Source organism: Tupaia chinensis, unplaced genomic scaffold (genome assembly GCF_000334495.1).
Source record: "Tupaia chinensis unplaced genomic scaffold, TupChi_1.0 Scaffold000407_4, whole genome shotgun sequence".
NCBI lineage: Eukaryota > Metazoa > Chordata > Mammalia > Scandentia > Tupaiidae > Tupaia > Tupaia belangeri.
The window spans coordinates 4957698-4971365 of NW_006159912.1; the positions used below are offsets into that span (position 1 = coordinate 4957698).

A 13668-nucleotide genomic window follows, 5' to 3' on the forward strand; every position below is an offset into this window, starting at 1 on the left:
TTTGGAGAGGTTTTTGCTATAGGGTGCGTGCGCTCGCTAGCCAGACAGAGAGAGACAGAGAGACAGAAAGTGAGAAATCACCCCCCCAGGGGGGATGGCCACACCGCAATCCCTTCTCCTCCATTCTCCTCTCGGGATCTTGGGCATGCATGCACATGCACTTGGCATGAGTTTAAGCCACCCAGTCCGAGACTTGAACTGCGGTCGACTACGTGGGAGTCCAGCGACACAGCCATTACGCTAACTGCTGGTCTCAAGACCAGTCATTCTTTGATCTATACATTTTGACTAGTTTTAGCCTCTGAAGATGGTCTTCTTTCTTCTGAATCTGCTTCACCAGTTTTGCCTTTTCTTCATCTAACACTTGTTTAGGATAACTCTCCTTCAAAAATTATTTTGGAGAGCATCTGTGCCAAGTGATTTTGATTCACATGTACTGATAATCTTGAAGGCATTTTTCAAACGTGCATTTTCTTCAAATTCACTGTCTGTGTTTAAAACTTTCTTGAAATTTCAAGCAATTATGTTCCATTGAAGATGCTTGTTTCTGTGAAAAAGCCTGGCCACCTTCTTCATCCTCTACTTTAAGACACTTTTTTTTTTATAATTACTTTTTTATTTAATTTTATTTATTCATTCATTTATTCTTAATTTGAGCAGAGAAAGACACAGAGAGAGATAGAAAGAGAGAGGGAAACTGAGAAAGCAAGCCACCAGGCCCAGGACTCGAACCATGGTCAGCCATGTGGCAGTGTCCAGCACCTTAGCCACTATACTTTACCACATTGTAGTGGGAATTAAATGAACACCTTGTTTTCCTTAATTTTTCCCTAAATGTGGCACTCATAGGTGGTTTTCAAGAACTATCTGTATGGGGTGAGGGTGGAGTCACACAGGCCTGTGGAGTGCCAGGTGAAATCACAGGTGCATCTGGAGTACTTTCCATCTTGAAAATGAAATCTTAGTTTACCTCTCCCTCTGCCATGCCCAAAGGGTGCACTACCATCTTTTTCTTTACCATCTTTTTGAGAATTAAGAAATGCTTCAATTAACTCTGGACGATCTCGATTTTCTTCTGGTTCCCAAGTATTGTCAGCATCTGGAAATCCCTTCCACTTCAGGAAATACTTCAGTACTTTTTCTACCACAAATTCTTCAGGCTCTGCCTCAACTCTTTTACTCTTTCCATTCTGTTTCTTACCCTTTTTTTGCAGTGATCCCTGGAGGGGAGGGAGAGGAGAAGGATGAGCACTGGCTGAGAGTCTTCTCAGAGGCTAAAGCTGCCTGGTCTTGCTGTCAGAGCTCTTGCTGCAAGAACACTGGGCCAAAGCTAGACTCTGTCCACTTCCTCACTCCTGGGGGTGGTCACCAGTGTACATTTTCAAGCCGGGTCCAGGACTTGAACCACAGTCTGCCATGTGGGAATCCACAACATAGCCATTATGCTAACTGCTGGTCCCATCATTTTTTTTTTTTTAAGACAGGATTTTGTAGGCCTGGCAGGTGGTATGGAGGTTAAGTGCTCAGGACTCCCGCATGGCTGACTGTGGTTCGAGTCCCAGACCTGGTGGCTTGCTTTTTGCTTTCTTACTTTCATTCTCTCTCTGTGTCCTTCTCTGGTCAAATTAGAAGACGGGAAGGAAGGGAGGATGGAGAAAAGGAAGGAAGGGAGGGAGGAGGAAAAAAATTCTTAAAAAAAAGAAAACAAAACAGAATCTTGCTGTCTTGATTCTTCTGCCTCAAGTGTAGAAGGAAAATAAATAATACTAGAAAATCATGTTTGGGGGGACCAGCAGATGATGTAATGGCTGTGTTGCTGGACTCCCATGTAGTCGACCATGGTTCGAAGTCCCAGATGCAGTGGCTTAAACTCACACGTGTGTGTGTATGCCCAAGATCCCAAGAGGAAAATGGAGGAGAAGGGATTGAGATGTGGCCATCCCCCCTGAGGGGGGATTTCTTGATTTCTGTCTCTCTGTCTCTCTCTGTCTTTCTGGCGAGCTCATGCACCCTATAGCAAAAACCTCTCAAAATAAAAAAAAATAAAAAAAAAGAAAAGAAAAGAAAAAGAAAATCATGTTTGGTAACTTACAGTTCAGCCAAGGAATGTCATCAAGTGCTAAACAAGTGGGTGAAAATTTGAGAAACAGAATTATATTCATCTTGAAGGGATGTAATGACAAGTTACACAAACTGAGTGCTTTGGAACAGTAGGAATTTAGTATTTCATAGTTTTGGAGTCCTGGAATCTGCAATAAAGGTGTTAGCAGTGTTAGTTCTTTTCTGGAAGCTCTCATGAATCTGTTATCTGCCTGTTTTTTGGTGGTTGCTGGGAATCCTTGGTGTTTCTTGGCCTACAGACATATCACTCAATCCCCACGTCCTTATTTTTTTTTTCCTTTCTCCCCAGTATATTCTTATTTTTTAAGGATTACTTAATTTTATTTGTTATTATTTAATTTGATGCAGGGAATGCATGCTCATTGGAGAGAGACAGAGAGAGAGAGAGAGAGAGATGAAGCAAGAAAGCAAGCCACATTCAGCCATGTGGGAGCCTGATACCTAACCACCACACCACCTGCTGGCCCCTCCCCCCAATATATTCTTGATCTTTTTTTGTGAGAGAGTGAGACAGACAGATAAATCATGCTGCTATTCTCTCTCTAGGATTACGGCCACATCTGGTGTGTTCAAGTCGACCTGGGATCGGAACTGGGGCCTCATGCAGCTCCAGTACCTCACACAGGAGCCTTACCTCCTGTACCATTGCGGCTATCACCACAGCCTTATTTTTTATATCGTCTTCTATGTGTCTTCCAGTCCCTTTTAAGGACACTTGTCTTTGGGGTTAGCACCCCTTCTAATCCAGGATGATCTCTTTTAAGATTCTTAACCTAATTATATCTATAAAGACTCTTTTTCCAAATGAGGTCACATTCACAGGCTTGAGGTGGACGTATCTTTTTACTTGTGGGTAGGAATCATCAATCATTCCACTAAAAGGAGATTTACATAGTCTCAGATTACTTTCCCATAAAATATTTACCAATTACAAAAGGACAAAAATTAATTTGCAGTGGAGAAATCTGGCAGACACCACTTTCATGAAGTCATCTAAGGTAACAGGACTTTGAACGGAACATACTGAAATTGTATGTTGCTTGCAATGAGAAGATCATAGTGAACATTTCTGATATTCTTGTCCAAAATGTGTAACCTGAATACAACTATGAGGAAACATGAAACAAATACAAATTGAGAGATATTCTTTTTTTTTTTGAGCAGTTTTTACTATAGGGCGCATGCATTCGCCACCAAGACAGAGACAGAAAGTGAGAAATTACCCCCCAGGGGCACGGCCACGCCACGATCTCTTCTCCTCCATTCTCCTCTTGGGATCTTGGGCACACGCACATGCGCCCGGTGTGAGTTTAGGCCACCGAGTCTGGAACTCGAACCATGATTGACTATGTGGGAGTCCAGTGACATAACCATTATGCCAACTGCTGGTCCCAAGAGATATTCTTTTTTTTTAAATAATTATTTTATTTAACTTTATTTTTTAATTTTAATTTGACCAGAGAGAGAGACAGAGCCAGCAAGAGAGAGAGGTAAAGTGAGAAAGCAAGCTGCCAGGCCTGAGACTTGAACCATGGTTCACCATATGAGAGTCCAGCGCCCTTAACCATCATGCTACCTGTTGGCTCCCTGAGAGATACTCTTGAAATGACTGGCCTAGTGCTCCTCAAAAGCATCAAGAAAACACTAAACAATTATTTCATATTCTAAGAGACTAAAGGGACATAAGTAAATATAACAGATTCTGGATTTTACCCTTCATTACATATATATTGTGAGGATAATTGAACTCTGGGGAATATGGATTAGATAGTACAGTTATCAGTGTTAACTTCTTGATTTTGGTAACCTAGGAGGATCTCCTTGTTTGTAGAAGTTAGGTAGTATGAATATCTGGGAGTGGAATCAGCAGTTAGTGTAATGGTGATGTCACTGAACTCCCATGTACTCAACCGTGGTTCGAGTCCCTGACCTAGTGGCTTAAACTTACCTCGGGCACGTGTGCGTGCGTACCCAAGATCCCGAGAGGAGAATGGAGGAGAAGGGATTGCAGTTTGAAAAAAAGAAAGAAAAAAAGTATCTGGGAGTGATAGGGTATCTTCTTGTGTTTACTCACTATTGGCTTCGGAAGAAGAGTTTTTGAATTATTCTTGCATAAAAGAAAAGGCAAAGCTTACGAAATAGATCTCAGAAAGATCAGAAACCCAGGCACCTCCAGGTGTCCCCTGTAAATAACATTGAAGCAGGGTTCTGCTGCAGGATGTGTACCAGGTAACATGGCTGTATTTATTTGTTTCTGTAAAGAAAATAAACAGGAAACAACTGTGTTTGGAATCACCATTTGGTTATGATAATCCACTGTCATCTTCCAAGAGCTACCAGACTTTTGCATTGGTCAAACCATAAAATAGAATACATAGGATCACCATTCCTGATGCTTTTTTCATGTTTTAGTGGTGGCATCGACTTTGTGATCCTCTGAGGGATGTGATAATGTTTATAATTTACTATTTTGAAGGAGATTATCATAGTTAGAGTGCTCCAGTCTTAGTCTTTTCTGCCAAAATAGACTTCCTAACCTGCCAGTTAAGAGCTGAGAAGGGAAGCTGCTGGTTGCTGCAGTTATTCAGAGACTACACTAGCTATGAGGCAGGTTTGGGGTGTAAATAGAGCTGAGTTTGCCACACAGGTGTGCACTACATTTAATATAATAAATAATGGATGAAGTTAAAGGAAGACAGCTTTTTCCTTCGTGTTTATTATAAACTCAAAACATTTCTCAAAGCTCAGTTATTTGGTTAAGCAATGCATACCTTTTGATGATTGTTGAAAAGTGTTTTCAGATTGCTTTTCTGGAGCCTTTTACATCTTCATACTGCTTTGGAATTAGAAGAACTTCTAGTGTACTACATATTCTACATGTGCTCTAGAGTTGTCCTATTTAGGTTCAAATCCCAGCTTTATTTTATTTAACTTTATTTATTTATTTAATTTGATCAGAGAGGGACAGAGTACTGCGAGATGGAGAAGGAAAGTGATAAAGCAAGCTGCCAGGTCTGAGGACTTGAACCATGGTCGATCATGTGGGAGTCCAACGTCCTTAATCACCATGCCACCTGCCAGCCCCTCACGTTGCATTTTTGCATAGAAAAACATAGTTGAGACCAGCAGTTAGCGTGATGGCTATGTCGCTGGACTCCCATGTAGTTGACTGCGGTTTGAGTCCTGGACCCGGTGGCTTAAAGTCACATCGGGTGCGTGTGCATGCATGCCCAAGATCCTGAGAGGAGAATGGAGGAGAAGGGATTGCGGTGTGGCCATCCCCTCTGGCGAACTGAAATTCGTGTCACAGATCAGCGGCTTGCTTTCTCACTCTCCCTCTCTTTTCCTCTCTCTGGTCAAATTGAGTAATAATAATAATTACAATTAAATAAATCTTTTTTAAAATAATGAATATTAAAATGTAAAGTAGAAAATGAGGAATACTATAATTATGATAACATTGAAAATATATCAGTTCTTCAGAATATAAGTTCAGTGTTTTGTTTTTGATTTGTCATAGGGCCTGTGCACTCGCCAGAGGGAAACAGAAAGGGAGAAATCACCCCCTGGCGTGGATGGCCACACTGCAGTGCTTTCTCCATTCTTTCTGGATTTGAGGCATACATACACACATACCTGGTGTAATTTTCAAGCCACCAAGTCTGGGACTCAAACTGCCATTGGCATTGTGAGAATCCAGCACCTTAACCACCATGCCACCTGCTGGCCCCAAGAGAGTTTTTTTTGTTTTTAAATCTTTTTTAGAGTGAGCACCAGAGGGAAGGAAGCAGGCTTTTTTGTTTATTTGTTTGTTTTTAAGAGAGATTTTTCCTTTAAGGTGCATGTGTTCACCAGAGAAATAGAGAAAGAAAGAGAGAAAAATCAACCCCAGAGGGGATGGCCACACAGCACTCCCTTCTCCTCCATTCTCCTCTTAGGACTTCAGGGACACACACATGCACCTGGTGTGAGTTCAAGCCGTTGGATGCAGGACTCAGTAGTCGACCATGTGTGAGTCTAGCGCCTTACCACTATGCCACCTGCTGTCCCCAGAAGTAGGCAGTTTTATTATTATCTATTATTTTATCTCTTCATTAGTGAGAGGGGGAGAGAAACAGCACCTCCAAAAGGGTCCCAGTGCTACAGTCCTCTCCAGGCTCAGCCTGCCCTGACTCATACCTACTAGCCAATGCACCCAGGAAGGTATCTGTACATAAACCAGAAACCCTCCCTTGTATGTCAGCCTTGCCAAGTATCGTGTTTCTCTGATGTACCACCATCCAGCCCCTGGAGTTAGGTTTTTATTTTTCTTTTCCTCTTGATTTTGCCATTAGACACATGTGCCTTCTGGAGAGAGAAAGAAGGAAAGTGAGAAGGCAGCCTTCTCAGGGAATGATTATGCTGTAATTTCTTCTCCATTTTTCCTTTTGGGATTTTGGGATTTGGGGCTTATATGCTCACATGCCTCACATGGGTTTTTCAAGCTTCTGGGACTGTGACTTGATCTGTGCTGCTGCCTTAACCTTCATAGGCTAGTCCGAGATGACCATTTCTTTTTTTAGAGGTTTTTGCCTCAGGGTGCATGTGCTCACTGGGGAGACAGAGGGAAAGTGAGAAATCACCCTCCAAGGATGAATGGTCTTCACACCACCACAGTCCCTTCTCCATTCTCCCAGGGGGGCACACATGCACATACCCCCGACATTTCAAGCCACTGGATCTGGGACTCAAAGTGTAGTCAGCCATGTAGGAGCCCAGCGACGTAACTGCCATGCCATCTGCTGGCCCCGAGATGAGGTTTTTTTTTTTTTAGAGATTTTTGCCCAGCATGTTTTGAGCTGGCAGGTCCAGGACTCGAGCCACAGTTGACTATGTGGGCACACATGCTCACGCACCCAGCATGTTTTAAACTGGCAGGTCTGGGACTCGAACCATGGTCGATTATGTGGGAGTCCAGCACTGTAACCATTACACCATCTGCTGGTCCCGAGATGAGCATTTTTGACCGGGTCTCTTCCTGTATTGATTCTCTAAGTATAGAACCTGTACACAGAGAGTGCTCAATAAATGTTATTTGTTGTGGTATGAATATTCAAAATAGTTCTTTCAAAAACGAATCAAGTAACTTCCAGAAAACCTCTTCTGAGATTAATAAACAAAAGCTTAAGTGACTGGCTAAATTGTATCAAACTCTTAACACATCCTTGCCTCTTAGTTAGGACTGAGAGTTATATGGAATAAGAAAGTCTATCCTTGGGACCAGCAGTTGGCGTAATGACTGTGTTGCTGGACTCCCATGTAGTCAACCGTGGTTCGAGTCACAACCGTGGCTTAAACTCAAACTGGGCGTGTGTGCGTGCATGCCCAAGATCCCGAGAGGAGTATGGAAGAGGAGGGAGTGCAGTGTGGCCATTCCCCTTGGGGGGTGATTTCTCACTTTCTGTCTCTCTGTCTCTTTCTGGCGAGTGCACACGCCCTATAGCTAAAACCTCTCAAAGAAAAAAGAAAGCCTATCCTGTAATATATTTGTTTTAGGATTGATTTCACAGTTGTACAGTACTGTGATTATATTATTTGTAAAATTAGCTTATTAATGTATTAATTAACATAAAACTTCTTGAGTAGTTTTCAAAATATTTTTTAAAAATATTTTCCTGTACTAATTCAAATGCTAGCTTACTAATTCAGGATATATTTGTTACTATTTGTATTCTGACAGTACATTGATGTATATACCTGGAAGAGTAATATAAAATGTTTTATTTCTTTTTACAGCAGAATGGCCAAAGACTATGACAGGTCTTCCCAGCACATCAGGGACAACTGCCAGTGTGGTCATCATACGGGGCATGAAGATGTATGTAGCTCATGTGGGTGACTCAGGTGTGGTTCTTGGAATTCAAGATGACCCAAAGGATGATTTTGTCAGAGCTGTGGAGGTGACACAGGACCATAAGCCAGAACTTCCCAAGGAAAGAGAACGCATCGAAGGACTTGGTGGGAGGTAATCATCCTGTCATTTTGTTTTTCCTCTCCGGTTTTATTTAGTCTTTTTGTACTTTACTAACCAAATTGACCTACTTCTCCCTTTTAGTGAAGTTTCTTTCTTAATATTATTTTCATTTTTTAAAAATAATTATTTTATTTAACTTTATTTATTATTATTATCATTATTATTTTCCAGTTTGATCAGAGAGAGACAGAGAGAGAGAGAGGAAGTAAGAAAGCAAGCCACCAGGTCTGAGACCCGAACCATGGTCGGCCATGTGGGTGTCCAGCGCTTTTAACCACTGTGCCAATTGCCAGCCCCGTTATTTTCATTTATTACTAAAAACTTTGCTATAGGCCTGTGCGCTCTCTGGAATGAGAGAGGGGGAGAGAAGCAAAATGGGAAATCACCCCTCAGAGGGGTGATCACACCTCCACCTTCTTCTCAGAGTTTTGGGCATATAGGAACCAGCAGTTAGCGTAATGGCTATGTCGCTGGACTCCCATGTAGTCGACCACAGTTTGCGTCCCAAACCCAGTGGCTTAAAACTCACATCGAGCGCATGTGCGTGCGTGCCCAAGATCCCAAGAGGAGAACGGAGAAGGGATTGTGGCATGGCCATCCCCTCTGGGAGGTGATTTCTCGCCTTCTGACTCTCTGGCAAGCACATGCGCCCTATAGCAAAAACCTCTCCAAAAAAAAATTTTTTTTTTTTTGGCATATACACACAGGCATGCCAGCACGTTTTTCAAGCTGCCAGTTCTGGAAGTCATACTGCACAGTCGGCCATGTGGAATCCAGCACCTTAACCACCATGCCACCCGGCTGGCCTGTTACTGATGGGTCAGTTTGCTTGATGCTGTGCCAGTATACATTCATATTTATCTTATTACTTTACTGACTTATTTTTAAACAAGTTTTTCCATGGGGTGCATGCGCTCACTAGAGGGAAAGACAGTGAGAGGGAAAGTAAGAAATCACTCCCCCTCCCCCCCAGGGGAATGGTGACACCACAGTCCCTTTTCCTTCATTCTTCTCCTGGGATCTTGGGTGCACACCCACACTTGCCCGACATGATTTTCAAGCCTCTGGGTCCTGGACTTAAACCGCATTCAGCCATGTGGGAGTCTAGCAATGTAACTATTACACCATCTACTGGCCCCATGACTTTTATTTCTGATAATGGCCCCAAAGAAAAATATTTCAGTGGGCCTCAAGTAATAGTACATACAAGTGGTTTTATTGAAGCCTGTTCTTATAAATTCTGATCAGCATGACATTCAGAATCTTGACAGGGCAAAGTTCTATAGTAGAACAGTTTAAAACTGGTTTCAAGAAAAGAGTTTAGTTAGAATTAACTTTTAGTTTTTTTCTCTGATTTCAGATTTCTTGAAAAACTTTCCACTTATTTTATTTTGTTTCCCTTTAGTGACTCAAAGTATATGTAGTTTTTAAATTAGGACTGAAATTGATTTCAGCATAGTATTTTCATAATCTAAAATAAATGATTCTAAATATCAGGAAAGTGACTAAGATAAAAAATTTTTAAATTACACCAAACTTTTTAAAAATTTTTATTTATTATTATTCTTATTATTTTATTTGACCAGAATGAGAGACAGAAAGAAAAAGAGAGAGTGAGAAAGCAGGCTGTCAGGTCTAGGACCTGAACCATGGTTGGCCACATGGGAGTCTAGCACTTTATCTACCTTGATAATTTTTCAGAGAAATAGAAAACTGAGAGAAAGAATTAACATTTTTTTAAAGATCTAATTTTTTTAAAGAATTATTTTATTTTATTTATCCATTCATTTATTTTAATTTGACTAGAAAGAGACACAGAGAGGGGGAAGGGGAAAGTGAGAAAGCAAGCCACCAGGTTTGGGACTCAAACCATGATTGGCCAGGTGGGAGTATCTGCGCCTTAACCATCAGGCCACCTGCTGGCCCCAAGAATTAACATCTTTAAAACAGATGAAATTTAGGGGCCAGCAGTTGGTGTAATGGCTATGTCGCTGGGCTCCCATGTAGTCGACCGTGGTTCGAGTCCTGGACCCGGTGGCTTAAACTCATGCCGGGCACGTGTGCGTGTGTGCCCGAGATCCCAAGAGGAGAATGGAGGAGAAGGGATTGCGATGTGGCCATCTCCCCTGGGGGGTGATTTCTCGCTTTCTGTCTCTCTATCTCTCTCTGTCTGGCGAGCACACACACCCTGTAGCAAAAACCCCTCAAAAAAAAAAAAAGATGAAATTTAGTAAGTCAGGAAAGAATGTACTAAAACAACTCCACCCCTGGATAGGTAAGTCAAGGGGGAAGTCAGAACAACAACTTATAAAAGTGGAAAAGAATAATGATCACTTGAAAAAAATATTAACATTGTTGAAATGAAACTTATTTCTTGCTATTGGATTAGTATAGATTTAAAAAAGAGATTTTCGTGCCAGCTTGTGTTGGTTAAGGGAGCTGGATCCCACATGGCTAACCATCCTGTTCAAATCTTAGACCTGGCAGCTCAAAGACTCATTGAGTGCATGTGCATGATTGCCCAAAAGTCTCAGAGGAGGAGAAATGGGAGGAGAAGGGGTCACAGTGTGACCATGCCCCATTGCAGAATGTTTTCTCTCTTTTCTAGTTCTCTCTGGCAAATGCACATGCCCTCTAGCAAATGAAAAAAAAATAGAGATTATGTTCAAATTTTTGTTGAAATGGGTACCGTGTTGTCAGGGTTGAATTGGTTATGACCTATGTAGAAAATAATATATACCATGTATTTGTTGACTCAGGAATTTCAGGAATCCGCTCTAAAGTAATCTGAAATGTCGACAAAATACTTAAACATAATTTTTAAAAATTTTATTCATTCATCATTTATTTTAATTTGTCCAGAGAGAGAGAGAGAAAAGCAAGTGAGAAAGCAAGCCAACAGGTCCGGGACTCGAACCATGGTTGGCCATGTGGGAGTCTAGTGCCGTAACCTCCATACCACCTGCCAGCCCCATATGAACAGAATTACTGATTGTAGCACTATTTGATGACAGTTAAAGGCTGGAAGTAACTCAAAACACCCAATAGTTGGAAAATAGCTAAGTATCTTTAGTACATATTCATAACATTGAATATCCATTATAATAGTGTTTATAATTAATTTTTTTAAAAAATGGTTTTCTGAGAATTGACAAACATAAGTAAAGGTAGAGAGAGTTATGGGAATTTTTAATGATTTAAGAATATGTTTACTAGAGGTACTAGCAGATGGTGTAATAGCTACATCACTGGAGTCCCATGCAGTTGACCAAGGTTCAAGTCCTGGACCTGGTGACTTAAACTCACACCGATTGCGTGTGCATGTGTGCCCAAGATCCCAAGAGGAGAATGGAGGAGAAGGGATTGTGGCGTGGCCATCCCCCCTGGGGTGCGATTTCTTACTTTCTGTCTCTGTCTCTGTCTTTCTGGCGATCACACACCCCCTATAGCAAAAACCTCTCTAAAAAAAAAAAGAAGAGAAAAAGTGTTTTTTAGAAACCAAAAAAGCAGGATATACAATATTATTTGTAGTGTTAGTTATGCAGAGACATGGGAACAGGATGGAAACATACAAATGTTACCATCTGAGTGATGAGATTTTATATAGATACATGAACTGAACTCTTCCCTTTTTAAATTTTTTATTTATTTGCTAAGAATTACTTACTTAATTTTATTTATTATTATTTTTAAATTTGCCATTGGGCATGTGTGTGTGTGTGTGTTAGAGAGAGCGAGCGAGCGAGAGCAAGCAAGTGTGCGCAAGCTGCCAGGTCTGGGATTCAAACCATTGTTTGCCATGTGGGAGTCCAGTGCCTTAACCACCATGCCATGTGCCGGCCCCTATTTTTTTCTTTTTTTAATAGGCTGCATTTGCTACCCTGAGAGAGACACAGAGAGAGAAAGAGAGAGAGAGAGAGAGAAATCATTCTCCATGGCCCATGGATACACATGCATATGTACCCAGCATAATTTTCAAGCCGCTGGGTCTGGGACTAAAACTGCTCATTTGGCCATGAATTACCCAGCTGCCTTAACCTCCATACCACCTGCTGGCCCAACTCTTCTTTTTTTTAAAAATGTAAATATTATTTATTTAATGTTATTGATTATTATTGTTATTTATTATTATTTATTATTCATTATTATTATTTTTAAAATTTGACCAAAGAGAGAAAGTTAGGGAAAGTGAGAAAGCAAGTTAATCAGGTCTGGGACATGAACAAGGGTTGACCATGTGGGAGTCCAGTGCCTCAACCACCACACCACCTCCTGGACCCCACTCTTCCTTTTTTTAAATGGTAACATTCGTTTGGTTAAAATTTATGTACCATAAGACAGAGACAAAGAGACAGAAAGCGATAAATCATCCTCCAGGGATGATTTCTTGTTTTCTGTCTCTATTTCTCTCTCTCTGTTGAGCGCATGTGCCCCATAGCAAAAATCTCTCTCTCAAAATAAAAAAGCACTAATACTTATTATACAATGACCTTCGAATGGTACCGCACCTGGATAGGACAGACTTTGAATTTGCAGTTTCCAGCAATGTTAAATGAACTTGCTTTCAGGCTATAGAGCATTTGGTCTCATGAATATGGAGGTCATTTTATACCTGATTCCTGCATTAGTAGTCCTGCAAAGTGGGCTTTGCCATTTAAAACTAGAATGTCCACGTATTGGGTTGTCAGAAAAGTCACGACTCACTTTTTTCCACGTTTTCCTATGAAAAAATGCGTCATGACTTTTCCAACCACCCAATATATTGGGGTCTCTTTATGGGCCATTCCTCTCTTCCCCACCTGTTGATTTGTAAGTACCGTAAGTGTTATCTATCTATATTATTATTATTATTTTGGAGAGGTTTTCGCTATAGGGCATGTGCGCTTGCCAGACAGAGAGAGACAGACAGAAAGCGAGAAATCACCTCCCAGGGAGGGATGGCCACGCCGCAATCCCTTCTCCTCCATTCTCCTCTTGGGATCTTGGGCACGCACTCACACGCGCCCGGCGTGTTTTAAGCCACCAGGTCCGGGACTCGAACTGCGGTCGACTATGTGGGAGTCCAGTGACATAGCCATTATGCTAACTGCTGGTTCCCTATTTTATTATTTTTTAAGAGAGTTTTTTATTGCTATAGGGCACGTGCTCTTGCCAGAGAGACAGCGACAAAGAGACAAAAAGCGATAAATCACTCCCCGGGGGATGGCCACACCCCAGTTCCTTCTCCTCCATTCTCCTCTCAGGATCTTGGGCACCCACATGCATGCACCTGGTATGAGTTTTAAGCTGCTGGCTCTGCCAGTCTTAACTATGGCCAACTACTTGGGATTCCAGCAACATAACCTTTATACTATCTGCTGGTCCTTGACATTAGTATAACTTTTAATTTTAATAGACCTGATTCCTCTTCATTATTTTTTCTTTCTTTTCTTGTTTTTATTTTTGGGAAAGTTTTTTTGTTTTAGGACACACACACTTGCCAGAAAGACAGAGACAGAAAGCGATAAATCACCCCCCAGGGGGATGGCCACACC

General features: G+C 41.5%; 1 protein-coding gene across 1 annotated transcript in view; it reads left to right on the top strand.

The window, feature by feature from the left end:
• The window catches only part of PPM1D (protein phosphatase, Mg2+/Mn2+ dependent 1D), a gene marked incomplete at its 5' end in the record, with an annotated part of 65731 nt that overhangs the window by 22009 nt on the left and 30054 nt on the right, over window positions 1-13668 (top strand). The window contains 1 exon segment of the mRNA XM_014590132.2: window positions 7897-8125. Within this exon segment, the coding sequence (XP_014445618.1) occupies window positions 7897-8125 (229 nt within the window).